The following is a 21,518-nucleotide window of genomic DNA, read 5'->3' on the forward strand; positions in this document are numbered from 1 at the left end:
GTTGGAGAGTTAGAAGATGTCGTCCGCTGAGCGTCTAACCTGTTTCTGCCGTCGTCGTCTTTTACGCAAAGCGCTCTTATCCATGAGCATCGGGGGCATTGCGAGACGCCTTTTTCTTTTACGAGTATTTTTGGTGACATAAACAAGGCCTGAACCGCTTTGAGCTTGCTGGGGCTGATTGATCCGATCCATAACAGCTGTGGAGATAGTTGTGACTGCGTCTTTAGCGATGTTTTTGACAGCCGTCTTTACATGCGGTTTTACTAATTCTAGGCCTTTTCTGAAAAGAGGAACGGCTCTTCTAAAAAGCCCACGGAACAATCCAGCAAGCCCCGCCCCATACATATACTCATCACCCCGGAAGCTTTCCAGGCCACGACAGATCTCTCTCTCCCTCAGCTCAAAGGTAAATATCTCCTGTATTCCTGTATTTTTTTTTATTTTATTTTTTTTATTTGTTTATATTTCTTTTATTTTAATATAACTAAAGAGATTTTGACGTGCATTTTAGAAATATTCACAGAAAGTTCTTTTTTAATTTCAGATGGACGCTCAAGGTAACGATACGCAACATCTTCTGGCAAATCTGTATACTGAAGCCGAACAAGGTAAAACTGTATTTAATTTTTTCTTTTTATAAATCACGTTATTTATACGCATTTCTGATCATTTTCACTTTTTTTTTTTTTTCAATGTTTAAGCGGATCTATACGATATCCAGAATTTGGGCGCTGACGTTCTGGCTGAACTGTTTCCTACGAGTTCTGAAGAATGTTCTGCAGTTGCCGACATTCTAGATATTGCACTCGGAGGTATGATTTATATAATTAAGGCCTTTGTCCATATTTGCAAACGTGTAGATGTAGAAACTAAATTGCTTTTTTCTACAGAGATGTCAATTGCACCAGAAGATGCTAAAGACACCCAAGTCTCTAAAGCCTGTGAAATGTCGGACCATGTGAAAAATTGGATGAATCCTGGAACGCAGGCGAATAAAGAAAATATCCCGGCAAAAAAGCACAGGCCTGACGCCCCTAGCATTATACCGCAATGGCGTAAGTTAAGCGATTAAACATATTTAAATACTTGTAAATACACACGTTAATACGCATAGATGTAGTCTGATTAGCTTTTTAGTACATCGCTGCGTAAATATACATGCTGCCATGCATTGCTGTAGTCTGGGTAACTTTTAGTACGCGTTAGCTGTGTTAAGCGGCATCAAACATGGCTCTGCTGCGCATTATTAACCCTTGTTTAGCGATGTAATCTATGGCGTTGAGTCAGGCTATACGCTTGTTGCTAATACGCTGCGTAATAGGTAACTTAGAACGTATATTGATGGATTATGTTTTACTCATTCCGACACATTTTCTTTTTTTATATATAGATACTGCATCGCTGATGAACTATAATCCAACACCCGCATCTGAGTTAATACAGCCAGTGCCTAGATATGCCAATCCTTCAGCGACGCGTGTCAACCCGGAGCTCAGCGTGTTTAAGCCTCAAAATGGCCGGCCAAGATACGACTCGCTATTACCGATTTCAGAGCTAGATGAAGACCAATCTCTATCTGTGGAATACAACACAACTTCTGCTGGTCGCTGCAAACCGAGACCACCTCCATTAAAGCCGCAAAATGGAGGTGTCAGAGAGGATTATAATACAGCTTCTTTTGCACGCATAAATCCTGGACTAGGACTGTTAACCCGTCAAGATGGGAGTGGTGGATACGAAGCTCTCTCAGCAGTTTCTGCGATGGTTGAATGCCCGAATAGCGACAGAAGCGTTGGTAAGCCGCATGCCTTAAATTCAAACGATATACGGGACTGTCATAGCATACCTACATGTGATACACAACAAACACTAGACACAGCACCCACTGCCCCTAAAACACGTAGAAAGAGAAGCATAGCTCCCAAAAACATCACAGCAATAGGTGCAAATATGCTGCCCGGTCATAGCGCTGTGGGGCCTGATACACCGCAAAATCTATCTGGATCACTCACTAACACTGTTAGTCGTAGAAAGAGGGGGGCAGCTCTTGAAAACGCAGAGGGTAAAAGACAAAAAACGCACGATGATAAAACCATTGTCAATTCAGAGAGGTATTGGTCTGCAGCTATAGGGAATGAATTTGATAGCATACACCATATGGCCTTTCAGATTGGTGGGATAGCAGCATCCTTGAAAGCTGTACACGAAAGGGCTCAGAAGCTTTTGACCTCCGAGCCAGACTCTCGCAGAGGTCCAGAAATATTTGCTTTAAAGCGAGAATTGACTGAATTAGTGAGAAAGCACGCAAGTGGCTCCTTATGACTGTCAATGACAGGCTCTGGATTGAAAAAATGTAACAAAAACAAACGTCTTGGCTTTCACAGATCACGGGTTGTTAAAAAAGCTATAAAAATGCTCCACACAGCTAGGATGTCCATAGACCGTAGAAAAAGTAGAAAGTCTACACGACACAACACAACACAGAGACAGGATGCAGACACACTGCAACATTCACAACTGTCTGAACATCATGAGCCCGATGTAGTTGTTGATCAGCCTGGTGCTGCGTCGGTTTTTTTAGAGTCTTTTTTTCATAGACGCCGCGAACTTTCAAGGTTCAGGGGCATTGAGCATGTAGAGCATTTCAGGTTTGTGAATTTAGACCGTATACAGTCATTTACCGATGCTATGAGGGCCATTCATGGTGCTGTTGAGTCTTTGTTCAATAGAATACGGACTGATATTCAGCCCGGCGACTACATACATCTAAGTCTGAATGGTGGCAGTTCTCTGGATACGGTTTATTCCAAAAAGCAGCTCAGGGATGATTTTAATGTGGAGAGCTTTTTAAGCGCTGTGGCTTCAGCACTTCAAAGTAATGCAGAATGTTTATCCGGCGATTGTTTGCATCTGGTTGTCACAATAATAAAAAATAGGAGAGGTGGTGTGACTCGTCGCAGGCGCTTGAATTCGATACTTTACACAAAGATCATCAAACAGAAAAAGCGCTGGTTGTATGACTTTAACAATTATGATTCAAACCTATGTTTGGCTGCTAGTCTGTACGCAATGCTGGAGGTGGGGGCAGCTGCTCCTGCTGCTGATGGTGATTTATTGGCACGTGCTAAGCAGCTACACGCTGCTCTTGGAATCCCTGAAAACCAGCTGGTCAGTTTTAGTGATGTAGATGCTTTTGAGAGATACCTGAACATATCTATCAAAATTCTGTATCATAGCGATGGTGATTGGCGCTATTATCACACAGGCTCCGTGTCCGCGGGTAAAACTGTATATATTTTGTATCATGATAAACATTACTACGGAATTACAAACATCAAAAGCTTTATTGGAGAACAATATTTTTGTGATCATTGTAATTCAGTTTACCACCACAAGAATAACCATTCTTGCCTGCATTTTTGTACAGCATGCCAAAAAAATGATTGCGCTGAAAGTATCGGACAACAGTATCGCTGTCCCAACTGCCGTGTATTTTGTCGCTCGAGCGAATGTTTATCACGGCATGAGAAGTTGGCCGCGATTGATTTTATGTTTTGCAGAGTTAAAACATTTTGTGATCGTTGTTATCGATTTGTGCCCAACAGTGATGATGGTCATAAATGTAAGGGGCTGTGCTGCCACGTTTGTCGTGCCCCGTTGCAAAAATTTGATAGACATCTGTGCTACATGCAGCGCTACAAACCGCCTAAGAAAAACGAACGGTATATTTTTTACGATTTTGAATGTTCACAGGATACGGGTTTGCATATAGCGAATTTCATTTTTGCGACGACCTTGTACGGTCAGAACTCTTGGGAGTTCGAGGGTAAAACGTGCACTCGTGACTTTGTCCAGTTCTTTGCCAGTGGCAAGTTTGCAGGCTACACCTTTATCGCCCACAATGCTAGTAGATATGATGCGTATTTTATCGTTAAGCAGTTGATCCGAGAACGAATACGTGTAAAGCTGATTAGTCAAGGAGGGCGGCTTTTGTGTGTGACAGTGCCTGATATGAACTTGAGGTTCATAGACTCGCTGAGTTTCATACCCATGAAACTTAGCAAGTTGCCGCAAGCTATGGGCTTTTCTGATTCCAAGGGACACTTCCCACACTTTTTCAACACTGAGGAAAATCAAAATTATGTCGGACCCCTACCTGGTGTTAAATATTATGGGGTAGAATACATGATGTCTGATGAGAAAAAGGAGTTTATGGAATGGTATGAGTCGCAAAAAGATGTTGTTTTTGATTTTAAAGCAGAGCTAAAGAATTATTGCAAAAAAGATGTTGCTGTTTTGAGACAAGCATGCGAACTTTTCAGAGATCGAGTCATGGAAATGACTAAAAAGACTGTTTTAAAATACTGTACGGAGCGGCGCAAAAAGGTTCCGACGACGATATGTGTTGATCCTTTTCAGCTCATCACTCTGGCATCTGTGTGTATGGCTATGTACATGTTTAAATTCCTTCCAAAAGACACTATAGCCATTGTACCTGCTGATAATTATCACAAAACAAAAAAACGTTACTCGACACCCGCTATTCAGTGGCTTATGTACGTGTCTCACACAGAAAACATTGACATTCAACATGCTCTGAGAGGAGGTGAGAAACAGGTGGGCCTCTATTTTTTGGACGGCTATGCGCTTGTTAACGGCCAGCGCGTCGCTTTTGAATTTGCCGGGTGCTATTACCACGGATGTGCCTCTTGTTACAATGAAAAGGATGTAAACAAACTCACTAAGACCACATACAGCCAGCTGTATCACACTTTTCTAGCCAAGAAGCGTTTCTTACAACAATGCGGATTTACAGTGCGCATCTTGTGGGAGCATGAGTGGAAGGAAATGGTTGAAAAGGATCCACAGCTTCAATCATTTCTTCTCAAAATGCAGTTCCCAGTTCCGCTAGAACCGCGTGATGCCCTCTATGGCGGGCGAACTAACGCCATAAAGCTCTATCACAAGCAGGATGCTGGGGAGATGATAAATTACTACGATTTCACCAGTCTGTACCCCTTTGTCAACAAAACAAAAACATATCCTGTAGGACACCCTGAGATCATTTATAAAGATTTTGGTTACATCAAAAATTACTTTGGCCTTGCAAAAGTTAAAGTATATCCGCCCAGAGATTTATTTTTCCCGGTATTGCCTGTGAAAATGAACAAGAAGTTGATGTTCCCCCTCTGTTACAGATGCGCTCTAAACACACAGGTAGAACCCTGCACACACAGTGAGGAGGACCGCGCTATTGTCGGTACTTGGTGTACGATAGAGCTAGAGATGGCCGTAGAGAAAGGGTACAGGATAGTGCACATCTACGAAATCTGGCATTTTCCTAGAACCTCGGATGATCTGTTTACACCCTACATTAAGTTACATCTTAGGGACAAACAGGAGGCCTCTGGTTACCCAAGCTGGTGTACGGATGATGTCAAGAAAAGCGAATACATCGCCGCCTTTCTTGAAAAAGAAGGTGTACAATTACAGCCTGACAATGTGGTTGTCAATTCCGCTAAAAGGCAAATCTCCAAACTTTTCCTTAACTCCTTGTGGGGTAAATTTGCCCAGAAACCTGACCTTCCGTGTACCAGCATCGTGACTAATCCCGACGAGCTTTTTGAGTACGTGTTTCTCCCCTACTATGAGATTTCAGGTTTGAATTGTATTGATGACGAGACAGCCAACATCACCTGGAAATACACAAAAGAACATCACAAAATCAACAAAAACACAAACATCTTTATAGCTTGTTTCACAACCGCTTACGCCAGACTAGAATTGTACTCTATTCTGGACCGACTGCAGGAGAGGTGTCTTTATCACGACACAGACTCGGTCATTTTTGTGCATCGAGAAGGCGAGTGGAATCCGCCGTTAGGCGATTACCTGGGTGAGCTAACCAGCGAGATACCCGATGACACATACATCACAGAGTTTGTGTCTGCGGGACCTAAAACCTACGGCTACAAGCTGAACACGGGTAAAACCATCTTAAAAGTTAAAGGCATAACTCTAAACGTTGCTAACACGCAACATGTAAATTTTGACAGCCTAAAAGATCTAGTTTTGGATTATCAGCACAATTCCTCCCCTGAAACGCAGAAATCTATTCACATAGAACAGCCCGGGATTGTGAGAAATAAGAAATACTGGGATATTGAAACAAGGCCGTTGCGCAAAACACAAAGATGCGTTTACACAAAGAGATACTTGTTAGATGATTTTACGACATTGCCTTTCGGCTATTAGTTCATATGTCAGACGGCCGTCTGACACATTCTATGCAGTTCCTGTAATATCGTTTGAGTTTATGTATGTTGGCTGAATCTGTATCATGACTCGTCTGCTTCTTTTCCTGACCAGGCTTTGTAAGAAATAAGAAGCATCGGGTCTCTGGCGCAGGTGCGCTACACAAAGTGCAAAACCGAGTGAGGAGGCGATTATTAGACGAATTTACAATATAACATCTCGGTTATTAGCGCTGAAATAATGGATACACGTTTGCAACACCCCTTCTCGTGTATTTTAGCCGGACCCTCTAACTCTGGGAAAAGTTACTTTGTAAAGCAGTTGTTACATAATGCCGAAACACATATATCACACAAGCCCCAAAACATTGTGTGGTATTACTCCTGCTGGCAAAAACTGTATGATGAACTGTCTGCTTCTTTCCCTATCATCAGATTTATCAAGGGCCTTCCGAAGACATTTATAGATGATGACTTATTTCCGCCCGACAAGGTAAATTTGACCGTTGTTGATGATCTTATGGAGAGCGCTAGTGAAAACAGCGAAATAGAAAAAGCATTTACCAAGTATGTACATCACAGAAATCTCAGCATTTTATATCTTGTGCAGAATGTGTTCTGTCAAGGTAAGAAAAGCCGAACGATAAATTTAAATGCAAAGTATTTGATTCTCTTCAGATCCCCTCGTGATGTATTGCAAATTGTCACACTAGCGAGACAGATGTACCCCGGAAAGATGCGCTTCTTCTTAGAAGCATTTGAGGATGCGACACGCGAGCCTTATGGGTATTTGCTGGTAGATTTAAGGGGTAATACGCCGGAGGAGCTGCGCTTGAGAACGGGTTTGTTTCCACCAGCCTTACCAGCTGTGTATATTCACAAAAATATCACCTCTAAAAAGTGAGTACACCGTCTTGCACCCTATTTTATCCCCCGTGCATTCTGGTGAGAAGATGTCTGAGAGAATCCGTCGTAATTGGAATCTCTTAAAAAGGCTGGTGAAAGCTAAACCCAACGTCAGAAAATCTATTTTACGCAACGCTAGCAATGATTTAGTTACAGCCATAGCGGAGATCGCTTTAAACATTTTAAAAGGTCGTATACCCCTAAAAGAACGTCAAAGAAGCGCGTTAAAAAAATGGCGCAGCGCTATAAGACGTTTGGGTGATAAAACCCTGACCGTAAAGAAAAAGAGGCGTATAGTCAATCAGGCCGGCGGTTTTATAGGTTCACTCTTGGGTTTTGCAATACCGATAATTACGAGTCTACTTGCCAACCGATAATGGAGCATGCGGAGAAAATGTATTTGGTTCCTAAACATGAACTGAACAAAATAAGGCAAAGTGTTCCTACAACCCCTGACATACGACAGGCTGCTATTCATCGCCTTGATGACGAGATTAACTCAGTTTTACAGCGTAGCGACCTACCGGATGATGTGAAAATTAAAAAATACACCGCTGTTTTACAAAGATACTTGGTTCATGCTAAACAGGCTGCAAAAGAGCTAACAACGTTAAACATTGTAACTCCGAGTGATACTGGTCATCAGCAATTGTCAAATGCCGAACCTGTTAATAGAAATGCTGTTCATGAAATTGTAAATCATGTCAATCCCCGTTTCAGAAAAAAATGCAGAACTTTTGCTAAACAGGTTATCGCAGAATGGCGATATTACAGCGTGGAATGCTAAAGAGGAGTTCGTATACAAAGGGCAACCCGCTCAAGGGTCCAACATATTGGACCTGATCCGTCATGCTACGCAGAGCCATAGCGCTACCAAGAAAAATTACCCTCTGGGTTGGGACGCTTTTATGCGATCGATGGCCGAGATTAATATGCCTTCTACGGTCATTGGCAGCCACGGCACTAGAGAAATTCTCCAGGCGCTGAAAATGGACCTGAACGCCGATTCCCCACACGCTACCCTGCAGAGGAAAAGCCTCCCTTATCCTTCCACACCGCCTAGTGGGACACAGGCCACCTTGCTGCCTAAAAAGAGGAGTCTACCAATGCTTCAAACTGCTTGGTTAAATTTGTAAATCACTGTAAAAATGCGACTATATCCGTGTTAAAGTTCATTGTGTAATAATTATATATATTATTTCTATAACTTTTTTTCATTTATGTATTCGCACGTGTACGCAATAAAGATTTTTAAAACTTTGCATCAGTCTCCTGCGTTCTCTCTCTTGTTGTGAAAACAAAAAAAAGGTGGGGGGCTAAAAGGCTGGGGATTTATAATACACTCTCATGGAGATAGATAACTTCATGAAATAAGAGACTGTAGATAAAGTCTCATAATATACTCAATATCAGCTGTAGGTAAAGCCGGACATAATCGTAATAGGCTTCGGATGTAGATAAATCCGGACATATTCAGAATATACTCTGCTCCGCAGAGTATATCATGATTGACACGTCATAGGACTGACAATTCTGCTATCCCATGCTAAGTTTCACTGAACGAAAGTTCAGCTCCCAGCTTCCAGAAGGGAAGCAGATACCGCATTAAGATAAGGGACAGAAATCTAAGTTTCACTGAACGAAAGGGACGGCATAATAACTTAGGCTGATTTTGACGAGTTATACACTGTTATACACCAGAAGGAGCACAGCTGACACAGCAACATAAGGGGCGGAAAGTGACAGGGGGCGTGGTACCTGTCACTTTTCAGTTTGACGAGTTATATCTACGTATTACTACTCCCATTTCTAGGATGGAAATTTCTAAATTTCAAAAGCAACTCTCTAACTTTATATGGGGAGGAAAGAGGCCTAGAGTAGCCGCATCTATTCTATACCTCAACAGAAAACAAGGAGGCCCGGGGGTACCCAGCTTGTGGTCTTACCTACATGCGATCAACAGGATGGCTTCAAATTGAATCTCATCTTCTTGACAATAAGCCTTTTAAACCTCTCCTCATGGCCTCCCTTCTTAGCTCTCTAATACCCTCACTCCCACAAATTCAATATCTGACCTCAATATCCCCACCAATGCGTGCATCCCTTCACTCATGGAACTGGCTGGCACAAAAAAAAAAAAAACAGAGACCAAAAAGGGGGAAAGACAACGTCAATATTCCTCTTACTGCCCTTGAATTTTTTATCCCCAACCTGTGTCTGAAGTCCTCGGTGGAGACTTGATACAGGGAGATGACATTACTCCCTTCCACACCCTAATGAAACACTACTCTATACCAGCGGAAGAAATCTTTAAATAGCTCCAGATCCGTTGCCTCTTCCAGAGTTCCCAACTCTGGAAGGTGAACATACCAAATGAAAATAAAAGGATTCTTAATGACTCCCTAGTGTTGTCTAGATCCCTTGTGAGAACATGCTATGACACCCTCTCTGGTGAAATGAGAGAAACAAAAAAAAGTCCATCTTCTCAACTGGGCGAGAGACATGGGAAGCGGAAATTCACCAAACCAATGGATCTCAGCATTTGAATGGGCTAACAAGTCAACCCTCAATGTAAATGTTCGAGGTTCATATAACAGTGCTGACTAGAACCCTGGTGACCCTAGCTAGAGCCTTTCCTAATACAAGAGATACCTGCTGGAGACAGTGTGGCCTCCTGGGCAGTATATACCACATCTTCTGGAGCTGCCCAAAACTCACGCGGTTTTGGGATGAAGTCTTTTCCCTCATAGGGAAAAATTACAAAAAGTTACTATTAAATCCCCGAGACTAGCAATTCTACTAGATAACAGGAGGTTTCCGCCCCAATCGAGGAAGATTGCATGTCACATCCTTCTTGCTGCTAAATTACTAATATCAAGAAAGTGGAAGACTGAGGTGTCTCCTACCATGGATGACTTAATCCAGACAATATCAGACCACAGTATATATGAAAAACTATACGCCCCCAAAAAAGGAGGTTTTACGGCTTACCTAAATAAGTGGAACCCTTGGCTTCATCTGTTTCCCAACTAACCACTTTTCATCCCCCCTCTCCCTCAACCCCGTAAAAAAGTTCATTTAAGTGTTTCTCTCTTAATTTCTTTTCTCTGTCTTTTTTCTTTTCCTTGCTTTATACTTGTTGAAAATAAATAATAATAATAATCTTTATTTGTATAGCGCCAACTTATTCCGCAGCGCTTTCAGGCATGGATAAATGCAAAACAATACAACAATTACAATATAAGGTACATTGGGTTAGACACAAATGGGTTGAGGGTGGTACAGGAGGTGCAGGGGGTGGGGAACACAGGCAATAGGAAATATTATGTACAGATCATTTATCAGAAGGCAAACAGGGTGGAGCACCATAGTGAGGGGCAGGGGACTAGGTCAGGAGATTTGGTATGCTTCCCTGAAGAGGTGCGTTTTTAAGGCACGTCTGAAATTTCGTGCATCGGGAATTGTCCGGATGCCTTGGGGTAGAGCATTCCAGAGGATGGGTGCTGCTCTAGTGAAGTCCTGTAGGCGAGCATGAGAGGTTCGTATTACAGGGGTGTTTAGTCTGAGTGTGTTAGCCGATCGGAGTGAGCGGGCTGGGTGGTGTACTGACAGTAGGGAGGCGATGTATGGTGGTGCAGCGCCATGCAGAGCTTTGTGAGTGAGGTAGAGGAGTTTAAATTTAGTTCTGCAGTGGATGGGCAGCCAATGCAGCGACTGGCATAATGCAGAGGCGTCTGAATAACGACTGGATAGAAAAATGAGTCTAGCTGCTGCATTTAGTATGGATTGGAGCGGAGCGAGTCTAGTGCGGGGGAGGCCAATGAGTAGCGAGTTGCAGTAGTCAAGCCGGTAGTGGATGAGCGCAACCACGAGCGTCTTTAGCGTGTCCGTGGTTAGGAACGGACGTATTTTAGCAATATTTCTGAGGTGCATGTGGCATGTTTGGGCCAGAGATTGGATATGGGGGGCAAAGGAGAGGTCAGAGTCCAGTGTGACGCCAAGGCATCGGGCATGCCGTCGGGGGGTTATGATGGTGCCAGACACTGGAATGGAGATGTTGAGGGGAGGTCGGTTAGAAGGTGGAAAGACAAGGAGGTCAGTTTTAGAGAGGTTTAGTTTGAGAAAAAGGGAGGACATAGTGTAAGAGACAGCAGACAGTCGGTGATATTTTGGAGGAATGGTCCAGAGATTTCACGAGAGGAGGTGTATAGTTGGGTGTCGTCAGCATAGAGATGGTATTGGAGGCCGAATCTGTGGATGGTTTGTCCAATTGGGGCAGTATAGATAGAGAAAAGAAGGGGACCAAGGACCGAGCCCTGGGGTACCCCGACAGCGAGAGGAAGTGGAGCAGAGATAGAACCAGCAAAGGAAACACTGAAAGAGCGGTCAGAGAGGTAGGAGGAGAACCAGGAGAGAGCAGTATCCTTTAGACCAATAGAGTGGAGCATAGTGAGAAGGAGATTATGGTCGACCGTGTCAAATGCAGCAGACAGGTCAAGGAGGATTAGTAGAGAGTAATATCCTCTCGACTTTGCAGTCATCAGGTCATTTGTTACTTTTGTAAGGGCAGTTTCAGTCGAGTGTAGAGAGCGGAAACCAGACTGGAGGGGGTCGAGGAGTGAGTTGTCAGAGAGAAAGCGAGTAAGCCGGGAGTAGACCAGGCGTTCCAGTAATTTGGAGATAAAGGGGAGGTTTGAGACGGGTCGGTAGTTAGCAGCATTAGTCGGGTCCAGGGTTGGTTTTTTAAGCAGAGGGGATATAATGGAGTGTTTGAATGAGGAGGGAAAAGTGCCAGAGGTTAGGGAGAGGTTGCAGATTGTGGTAAGGTGAGTAATGAGAGCTGGGGAAAGGGAGCGGAGGAGGTGAGAGGGGAGAGGGTCGCTGGCGCAGGTGGTAGGGCGGGCAGTGGAAAGGAGCCTGGAGACTTCTTCCTCTGTCGTTGGTTCTAACGTAGATAGTGAGTAGGTGCTGGGTGCAGTGCTGATGAAGCTGGGATCAGGGCTAACCACGCAGCTTTCAGAGATTTCTTTTCGAATGTGGTCAATTTTTTCTTTGAAATAGGCAGCTAGCTCTCCAGCAGTCAGGTCTGTCGCAGGGGCCTGTTCCTTGGGGCTGAGGAGGGAGTGAAAGGTCTCAAAGAGTTGTTTGGGGTTGTGGGATAGTGAGGAGACAAGGGAGGTGAAATAAACTTGTTTGGCATGGTGAAGGGCTAGGTTATACATTTTAAGCATGAATTTGAAGTGGAGGAAGTCTGCTGGCAGCTTTGACTTTCTCCACAGCCGCTCGGCGCACCTAGAGCACCGCCGGATGAAGCGTGTTTGGGACGTGAGCCAGGGTTGCCGTGGTCTGCGTTTGACAGCTCGCGTCACGGGCGGTGCCACTTCATCCAAGGCACGGCTGAGGGTGGTGTGGTAGTATTCGGCTGCCAGGTTAGGGCAGGGGAGGCGAGAGATGGGCGATAGGGAGGACTGAATAGCTTCGGCAAACTGTTTAGTGCGGACAGACTGGAGGTTCCTAGAGGTGCGATAGATAGGAGGGTCAGGAGAGATGCTAGGGTGCCTGATGGAGAAAGAGAGAAGGTTGTGATCCGAGAGTGGAAGTGGGGAGTTAGTAAAGTGAGAAGCAGAGCAGAGATGGAGGAAAACTAAATCGAGAGTGTTACCATCTCTATGAGTGGGGGAGTCAGAGATTAGCGATAGGCCAAGGGAGGAGGTAAGTGTTAAGAGCCGGGAGGCAGATGAGGAGCTAGAGTCGTTAGTAGGAATGTTGAAATCACCAAGGATGAGGGTTGGCATTTCACAGGATAGGAAGTGGGGGAGCCAGGCAGCAAAGTGGTCTAGAAACAGGCGGGTAGGACCTGGGGGGCGGTAAATAACTGCGACACGCAGAGGCAGTGGGCGGAAGAGTCGCAGGGTGTGGACTTCGAAGGAGTGAAAAGTAAGCGAGGGAGCTGAGGGAATGACCTGGAAGGTACAGTTTGGGGAGAGGATGATGCCTACTCCTCCACCGCGTCTGTCATCCGATCTGGGGGTGTGGGAGAACTGCAGGCCATCATAGGACAATGCAGCGGGGGAGGTAGAATCGGACTGCTGTATCCAGGTTTCCGTGAGGGCGAGCAAGTTCAAGTGTTTACTGGTGAAAAGGTCATGGATAGTTGGGAGTTTGTTACACGCAGATTGGGAGTTCCATAGGGCGCATTTGAATGGGGCAGGGGGGCCATTTTGGTAGAGAACAGTACGGGGTGGGCCTGGGTTGGGGGAGATGTCCCCTGCAGCTAGAAGTAGCAGAGTAGCAAGGGTGAGCACATGGCTAGGGGATTTGTGTGGGTGGCTGAGGTGTTTCTTTGCAGTATTAGGGGGTTGAAGGCGTCTTAGGAAATTGAACAGTGCATGGGAGCCATACATAGGTGAGGAGAGGAGGGAAGGGCTGATGTGGATGGAGTGTGTTGGGGCTGGACGTTGAAGGAAAGTGTGAAGGCTTGAAAAGAGGATAGTGAAGGAGATTAGTGCAAAGAGGAGAGTATTTCCCTCCAGGCTTTGGGCAGTTGTGCATGTTACCTGTCTCCTGCACTGTCCAACTGCGCTGTATAACTGCATCATTCAACAGCATCAACACTTGTTGCTGGACACTTAGTGCTGGACACATCAGGGGAGGCTGCCTCAGGGGAGGCATGGAGGGTAGAACTGACTTTAAAGTTCTGGCTATAGGACTTCAGCTGGGAGTGGCTTGTTACATTTCACTAGTCAACCAGCTGACCCCACCTTTAGATGGCTAAGGAACAAGATGGGGGGGCGCTTTATTGCCCTCTTACAAAAACAAACTGAAAAATAAAGCTTTGATTATACACAGAAGATAAATATGTTTATTTGATGTATGTAACATTTCATTCTCACAATTTTCAAAAATTTCGGCTCAACAACTGGACACAAGCACAGAAGATATGTATTTGTCGCAACTACTGTCTAGTATGTACAACTGTTATCATATTCTTGTTACTTGCTGTAATTCTACCAAAGGAAAAAAAAAAAAGGTAATTACAGAGGCCTGGTTGGAATGGGCACATGGGGCAATAAAATCGGGTATCCCTCCTCCTTCAATGCTTGCTGCAAACCTGACACTTTTGGGGGAATTTCTTAAGCCTCAGGGGCAGGGATAGGGTGCAAAAAGTGTCGCTCTGTGAGGCTCTCACCTCCTCAAACTCGTAAGCTTGCTGAGGTACGGAGGTCTCGCAGAGAAGGCGCTCAACAAGATGCTCCAGGAACTGCATGGTAGTGAAAGTTCCTGGGGCTTCTTGTAAATTACATAGACATTACAGGTAGCGCTCTGAATAAGGTGGATCTCTACCTTTTTATACCATTGATAAACGACGATCACGTGACCAGGGACCGCTCACTGCTCCAGGCTCTTGGCTACCTTTAGTAGCTGGGAGCAAGAAGACTGTAAATTTCCCAAGCCCTCCCCTGCTTCTGCACATGCGTCTGCCATTTTACCAGCGGGCAAGTACACAGAAGCTGGGGAAGGGCCATCATGGATGATCACAAATCAGGAGGCCTCCGGTCAGAAGTTTTTTTTTACTTTTACGTAATTGCCATTATCCACCATCTAACAACGATCACGTGACCGGAAACAGCTCAACCCGGTGACAGCTTTAGGCTCTTGGAAGCAAACATATTTTAAATTTCCTGGGCCCTCCCAGGCTTTTGCACATGCCACCGCCATTCTGTGGAAGCATGTGCACAAGTCAGGGAAGGGTCCATACAGGAAGAGATTGTCAGGGGACATCGTGGAAGCCTTACATAGTTTCATCTTCCCTCACAGATCCGATCCATGAGCAGAGATGAAACTTTCAACCTTTGAAAGTCTTTTTACTTTCAGGTTATTGCTGTTATTTGATAAACTGCAGTGATCCCATGGCCCCCCGGTGACCGTTCCCCGCTGTCTACTACCTCCTGTAGCCGATAGCAGGCAGCTGTCACACTCCCCGACCCCACAACTTTTATTCTACAGGGCCAACATTTTCCCGGCCCTGTAGAATAAAGCCCAGACAGCCAAAATGTGAAAATACATATGGGTTCTTTCCCTTCCCTGAGATCAAGTAAACCAAAATATCCATTCCCACTAATATAACTACTACAATATTGATGGATGATGGTATCGTAGGTTGTCGCAGGTCACTGGCACGTGTGCACCTACTCCAAGGCCTATAAACTGCTCAGGTACTGCCAGCTGAGGACGGCCAACAGCACAGCACATGGCAGATAAATGAGTGAAAGTCTGTTGCGGTACACCAGGGGGCCATCGGACAGACACAACTTCTGGATGGTGGAGACAATGTTCCGTGTACGTCCAGCGGAGGGGTCCGACACGGGGATCTTCTGATTGATCTGGGCGAAAAACAAAGACAGACAGGTATAGAAGATTACGTTTAAGCTTCCCTTTAACCCAAGGGTAGACAATAAACTGCTTCTATGTAGTTTAATCACATAACCCTCGGCCTCCGCTCAGGCCTTACACTATAACCTGAACATTGCTTGTACATTTTACATTTAAACAGGAGGCTTGAATATAATTGTTTTATTTTCAGTCTGTTTAAATTCTTCAAGATTTGAACATTAACTGTAGTGTTCAGGCCAAAACCAGAGGATCCAGTACTTCACCTGGAGCATACACTAAAGCATCACTCTATTAGAGATCCCCATCAAGTAGAACATTAGGTTCCCTTTGGCTTTTAGGACCACAGAAATTTGATACTTGTGGATAGATGCCACAACAGAGGATCCAGGGTGTGCCAAGAAACCATTCCCCCCACCATTACTCCACCTCCACAACACTAGACAGGAAGGAGTCATTGATTTGTGCCATTTGTGCCAAATTCGGACATCCCATCATCACGGTGCAACACAAATCTGGATTCTTCTGACCAGGTGATGTTTTCCTACTGATCAGCGAAAACATTTTTTGTAGCATTTTTTCCACTGGAGTCTTGTCTTTGTTTCTCCTAAATGGCAACGATGCTGGAAACGGTAGTCTGCTATCATAGCCCGTCTGTGCTAAGGAACATGTTAGTGGAATGCAATTTTACGCTTTGAAAAGGTTACGTCTTTTACACGCAAGGAGATCAGTGAGATCCATGGTCTCAGAATACCATTATGGAATGCGAATCCAATGGACCAACCAAGCCGAGACCAGTCCTGTAGTGGTTGGCAGCTGACTCCTCAGGTAGAGGGACTGTAGCCAGGTATTCAGAACAAACTCAGATATAGGGATAAAGCCAGAACTGAGAAGGCAGACAGAACTCCGAACAGACTCAGGAACTCAGGACAGAGAGACAGACTACATAATCACGGACAGAGGCATCACAGACGCCAAACACCCAAACCAGTCACCAGCATACCTGCACGATTTAACAGATTGAATTGCTATAAAAGTACGAGGAATTAGTTTGTGGATTGGCCATGTCACTTAAGCCACAAGCCCACTTCAAGGGTTCCCATTGTCTTACGGCCTCTACTCTAACCTCAGGATGATAGATATAGAGATGAGCACAGACCTTGGGGATTGTCTCACAAGCCGGCACAATCAAGCAATCGCACTTGTGATGGTGAGCTGCTGGGAAACGATGTAGAACAGATCCCAGCAGCAAGCTTTAACAGAAAACTTGTAATATGATTTTATGCTGCACTCCAGGCTCATGGCTCTAATTTGCATACAGGGAAACTTGAACTGTCAAAAAGGGCCAGGGGCTCTATTAACATGGACAATCAGTGTAAAGCAGCAATGGACCAGCAGGTCTTATATATCACTAGTACATCAACCAATATGGGTCATTAATTTAGTTTTGTTTTTTGCCATGAAGCCAGTTCATTGTTTTTAGGGGAAAACCAGTTTAAACCTTGTTTAATATCAAATAAATATGAGCAATGCTTATTGTATTCATTTGTCAAATTACTAGTAGCTCTCCTCCATGCGGAAGAAAATGGTTGGCAGCGCCACCAACAGCTGTGGGCACGAAGCCTTAGATCTGATTCTACCCAACCAGAGTATGATCAGTCAAACTCCCTTTCACATGTACTAACAAAAAAACTGTTTTTGGCTCCACAAATATGCAATCATCCAACAAACAAGCTTTTCCTCATTCGTTGGCTTATCAGGTTCAGCTCTATGTGGCCGATGATCAGACAGTGTTCTAATAAACGTTCATGCCCAATTCATAACAGCAGCCCCCGCTGTCCTGTTGGTCTTTGGTTACCACTAGAGATGAGTGAGCATACCCGGTAAGGACAGATACTCGAGCGAGTATCGTCCTTACTGAGTACCTGCCTGCTCGCCCGCGAAGATTTGGGTGCCGGCGGGGGTGAGTGCTGTGTTGCGGGAGTGAGCAGGGAAGAGAGAGAGATCTCCCTCCCCTTCTTCCCCGCTCTCCCACGCCGCTCCCCGCCTGCACCAAAATCTTCGTGGGCGAGCAGGCAGGTACTTGGTAAGGACGATGCTTGCTCGAGTATCTGTCCTTACAGAGTACGATCGCTCATCTCTAGTTACCACCTGTATTCATCTGATGCTGCTTAGTGTGACTTTTTTTACTTTATTTCCTTGGATTAAAGAGGCCTCAAAAGGAAAAAAAAACATTTTGCTGATAAAAAAAAAACCAAAACATTTGTACATTTAGTAACAGTCTCTTTCAAAGTACTCTCCCTTTGAAGCAATACATCTGTTCAAATAGATTTTTATAAATGAATTCCTGCATTTTTCAGATACCCCCTCATACTAATGTGGCCGTGCCAGGTACTACAACTCAGTCCCCTGTATCAGACAGAGTAGAAGTACCTTGCACAGCCACATCTGTATATGGGGCGCTGTGCCCAGATAAACAATGAAGGGAACACAGTACTTGGAGCGCCACAGCTGCTTCATTCAGCTGATTGTTCATTGATTTCCACTAATCAGATATCAATCTTCATTGTGAATGCCCCTTGTGTGGCTCCTCATACGCGGTGCGGTAGAGAAGCTGAATACACAGCACTTACCTCATTCACATACTGGTACATGATGGCTCTGACCGCCTGCATGTTGGTGGCATCCATCATTACTGTCACCATCTGTCCTTCACGGATCTTCACTGCCCTCTTAAATACCTGCGGATTGTTGTAGCAGGCAGCCAATGTGGCGACAGCCATGAGCTGAAGGCACAAGGAGGCAACACCTAGCGTAAGGTCATTAGCAGAAGGGATAGCATGGATAGGGAGGTAGACATGAGGGTGGAGATATAGGGAGGTACAGAACTGTAGAGAGTTATGGACGACAGTGATGAGTGTAAATTGTACTGTATAGTGCAGTGAACGGTCGAAGGTGGAGGCAGCGGTGCAAGCAGCCAATGGATGACGGCAGTAGTGTAAAAAAGTTTCATGTCACCTCACGGATCATATCCATGAGGGGAGATGAAATTACGTACCCAAGGCCCCCGGATTTATTCACAGACTTTACCCCGGCCGCTGCGCATGTCAAACCAAACATAGCAGAGAGCCTGGAAATCTCACTCGGTCCCTGGTCCCATGATAGATTGCTGTTATCCAATGGATAAGGACAACCCATAAAAAAAAAACAACAAAAAAAAAAACAAAAAAAAAACTATCACCTACCATCGCAGTTCTTATCCAGTGGACAATGGCAATCACGTAAAAGTGACAAAAAAGTTGAATGTCAATCACTCCTCTCTGATGCGATCAATGAGAGGAGGGATTTGAACCCTCTATGGACCTACCACGGTTTCTGCTCATGCGCCCTCCGGCAAAGTGATGGCCTATGCGCAGGGAGTCCTTTTTTTCTGCACAAGTAAGCAGTGGGGCCTGGAATTTGTTCAGTTGTGCCTGGAAATCCAATAGCCATTCCGTCCATTACAGGCCTAGCCATGTGTCCAGTAAGTAGATTGGGGCTACAATGGGTGGGTTTCTGAACACAGGACAAACCGGGGGATCCATTTTGGGGTGAAAGTCATCATTCATTTGTGTGCTTTACTAAACAGTTTTTAAAATGACAATTGCCAAAAAATGAAAATTGTAATTTTTCTCCTTCTGTTTTGCTTAGATTCATTCAAAAACTGTGGGGTCAATATACAGTTCACCCCTATATGAATTTGTTGAGTCTAGTTTTCAAAATGGGGTTATTTTTTTTTTTTGGGGGGGGGGGGGGTCCTCAATCGTTTTGGCTGCTCAAGGGCTCTACAAGTGGGCAATTGGGCCTGAAGCACCTTCAAGCAAAATCTCTGTTCTGAAAGCCACCGGCTGCTTCTTTCGGTTTGGCCCCCGTTATGCATACAGACATTAGATTAGGGCCACAACGGGTATCTCTCTAAACACAAGACAAACAGGGGTATCCATTTTGGGGTGCAAATCCTCATTTTATGTGCACTATAGAACCAAAAAATGGTGCCTTTAAAATAACATTTACAAAAAAAAAATGACATTGTATTTTTCCTCCTCTAAGTTGTATTGACTCATGAAAATAAACTGTGGGATAAAAATACTCAAGACACCCCTCAATGAATATATTAAGGGGTGTCATGAGTTTTTAAAATGGGGTCATTTGTGGGGGTATATATCATTCTGATACCTATGAGCCTTTGTAATCTCAGCTTTGGTGGAGATTAAAAAAAAATAAATAAAAATAAAAATGTTCCTCAAAATGTTAAATTTGTTAAATAAGTTTTTACAATGTGCTTCCTGAATAAAGTAAATAGATGGAAATACATATTTCATCAAAAATCTGTACAGTATGTTTGCACATATTTGAGAAAAAAAAAAAAGAAGGACAGTGATGTGGCAAATGTGGATCTCCAGAGTAAGGTGGACTACCCTTATGACCTATCTGTGCAGCGTCTCATAGGGAGACCCCTGACACATGCTTGGGAGCTAGGACGATACAGTGCTGGCTTGTCACGGCAGCACTTACCATGCTCCATCCTGAAGGGACACATGCAGCAACACATTGGAAATGACAAGAAAGCTTTGCACAGTGCATTAACATAAGACATATTTATGGCATTTATGGAGGGGGACCAGGGGGACAATTTTGTTTCCACAAAACTTAAAAATAATTTTAAAAAAAAAGGACTCCAGGTGCCAGCTGGTGGGTTCCCTCCATGTAACTCCTAAATAGAGAAAGGACTTATCTGGAGTTCTGCTACATTGCATCTTGTATATTAGTATCAAGACACTGCCCTAATTGCGTTGTAATTTTCTACACTTACCTGTAGGACGGCAAAGAAATTAAATTCGCTCTGGTTTCTCAGCTGGGACAGGTAGAGCAGGACATCAGGAATGTGCTGAAGCACATTAGTCACCAGGTCATTCAAGCACTGAACCGCCGGCACGATGTTCTCCGGCTTGGCCAAGTCCGACAATTTTTTGCTGTATTTGCTCCATACCTGATGGCAGCAAAATGAGGACAATGTTGTGCTTACTGAGAGGTGATCACTAATCACCCGTAGAACTCACGGAACATCAGTCCATACTCACCTCTCTAGGCCAGAACTCTCGTCCTTCCAGCTGGTCCTCCAGGTAATCTCGGATGAGGTTGGTTTTCTGCAGGAAGAGTCCTACTGAGTTTAAGAGTCTTGTGTCCTTAACAGGGATGTCTTCCAGTTGTGCAGAAGAGAACAGCCGAGATAGACCGATCATTGCTAATGCAGTCGCATAGTGACAGTACTGGAAGGCAGAAGGATCAGATATCAGTGTAAGTCAACGTGCCATTAGCATTCGCTAAACCCCATAAAGACCTGACATTTTGTTTCCCCCCCCCCCCCTTCCTGCCTTTCAAGAGGCGTAGTTTTCTTGTTTTTGTATGTCGACATAGCCGTATGAGGGCTTGTTTTTTGAGAGATGTCTTGTAATTTTCAATAGTGCTATTTAATGTACCAAATAATGTATTGGAAAATGTCAAACAAGTGGTGTAAAAGCGGAAAAAGAAATTATAGTTGTGATTTAGGTTTTGCCTTTATAGCATGTATGGTGCAGTTAAAAGAACAGGGTTTCTTTATTTTGCAGGTGATTATGCTTATAACAATTTTTTATTTAGGTTTACTGCAAATAGAATATGGTGCTAAAACTTTTATATGCCTTCTGACACCTATTTCTGTCCATGGGGCTGTGTGAGGGGGGAGCTGTAGTTTATTGGTCATCCTAACAACTCCAGTCCTGCATGACTACTACACCCATGGCTCCTAGCCAGCGCCGGTAAACAGTTACACCAGATGAATTACATCCTAGGCTACTGAAGGAAGCGGCAGAGGTCATTGCTGAACCACTCACTGTAATCTTGGAAAACTCCTGGAGAACAGAGGAAGTCTCAGAATATTGGAGAAGG

The 21,518-nt window shown here is 44.4% G+C and overlaps 1 protein-coding gene across 1 annotated transcript in view; it reads right to left on the reverse strand.

Moving 5' to 3' along the window:
• Positions 1 to 14,054: 14,054 nt before the first annotated feature.
• LOC136620367 (squalene synthase-like) overlaps positions 14,055 to 21,518 on the reverse strand; it is a 32,300-nt gene continuing 24,836 nt past the window's right edge. Inside the window, exons 5-8 of the mRNA XM_066595094.1 lie at positions 20,672 to 20,860; positions 20,404 to 20,580; positions 18,185 to 18,337; positions 14,055 to 15,544 (exon numbers count right to left, since the gene is read on the reverse strand). Of these exons, the coding sequence (XP_066451191.1) occupies positions 15,362 to 15,544; positions 18,185 to 18,337; positions 20,404 to 20,580; positions 20,672 to 20,860 (702 nt within the window). The 3' untranslated portion in view covers positions 14,055 to 15,361. The remainder of the gene's footprint in view (positions 15,545 to 18,184; positions 18,338 to 20,403; positions 20,581 to 20,671; positions 20,861 to 21,518) is intronic.

The sequence above is a fragment of the Eleutherodactylus coqui genome, chromosome 1 (assembly GCF_035609145.1).
Source record: "Eleutherodactylus coqui strain aEleCoq1 chromosome 1, aEleCoq1.hap1, whole genome shotgun sequence".
NCBI lineage: Eukaryota > Metazoa > Chordata > Amphibia > Anura > Eleutherodactylidae > Eleutherodactylus > Eleutherodactylus coqui.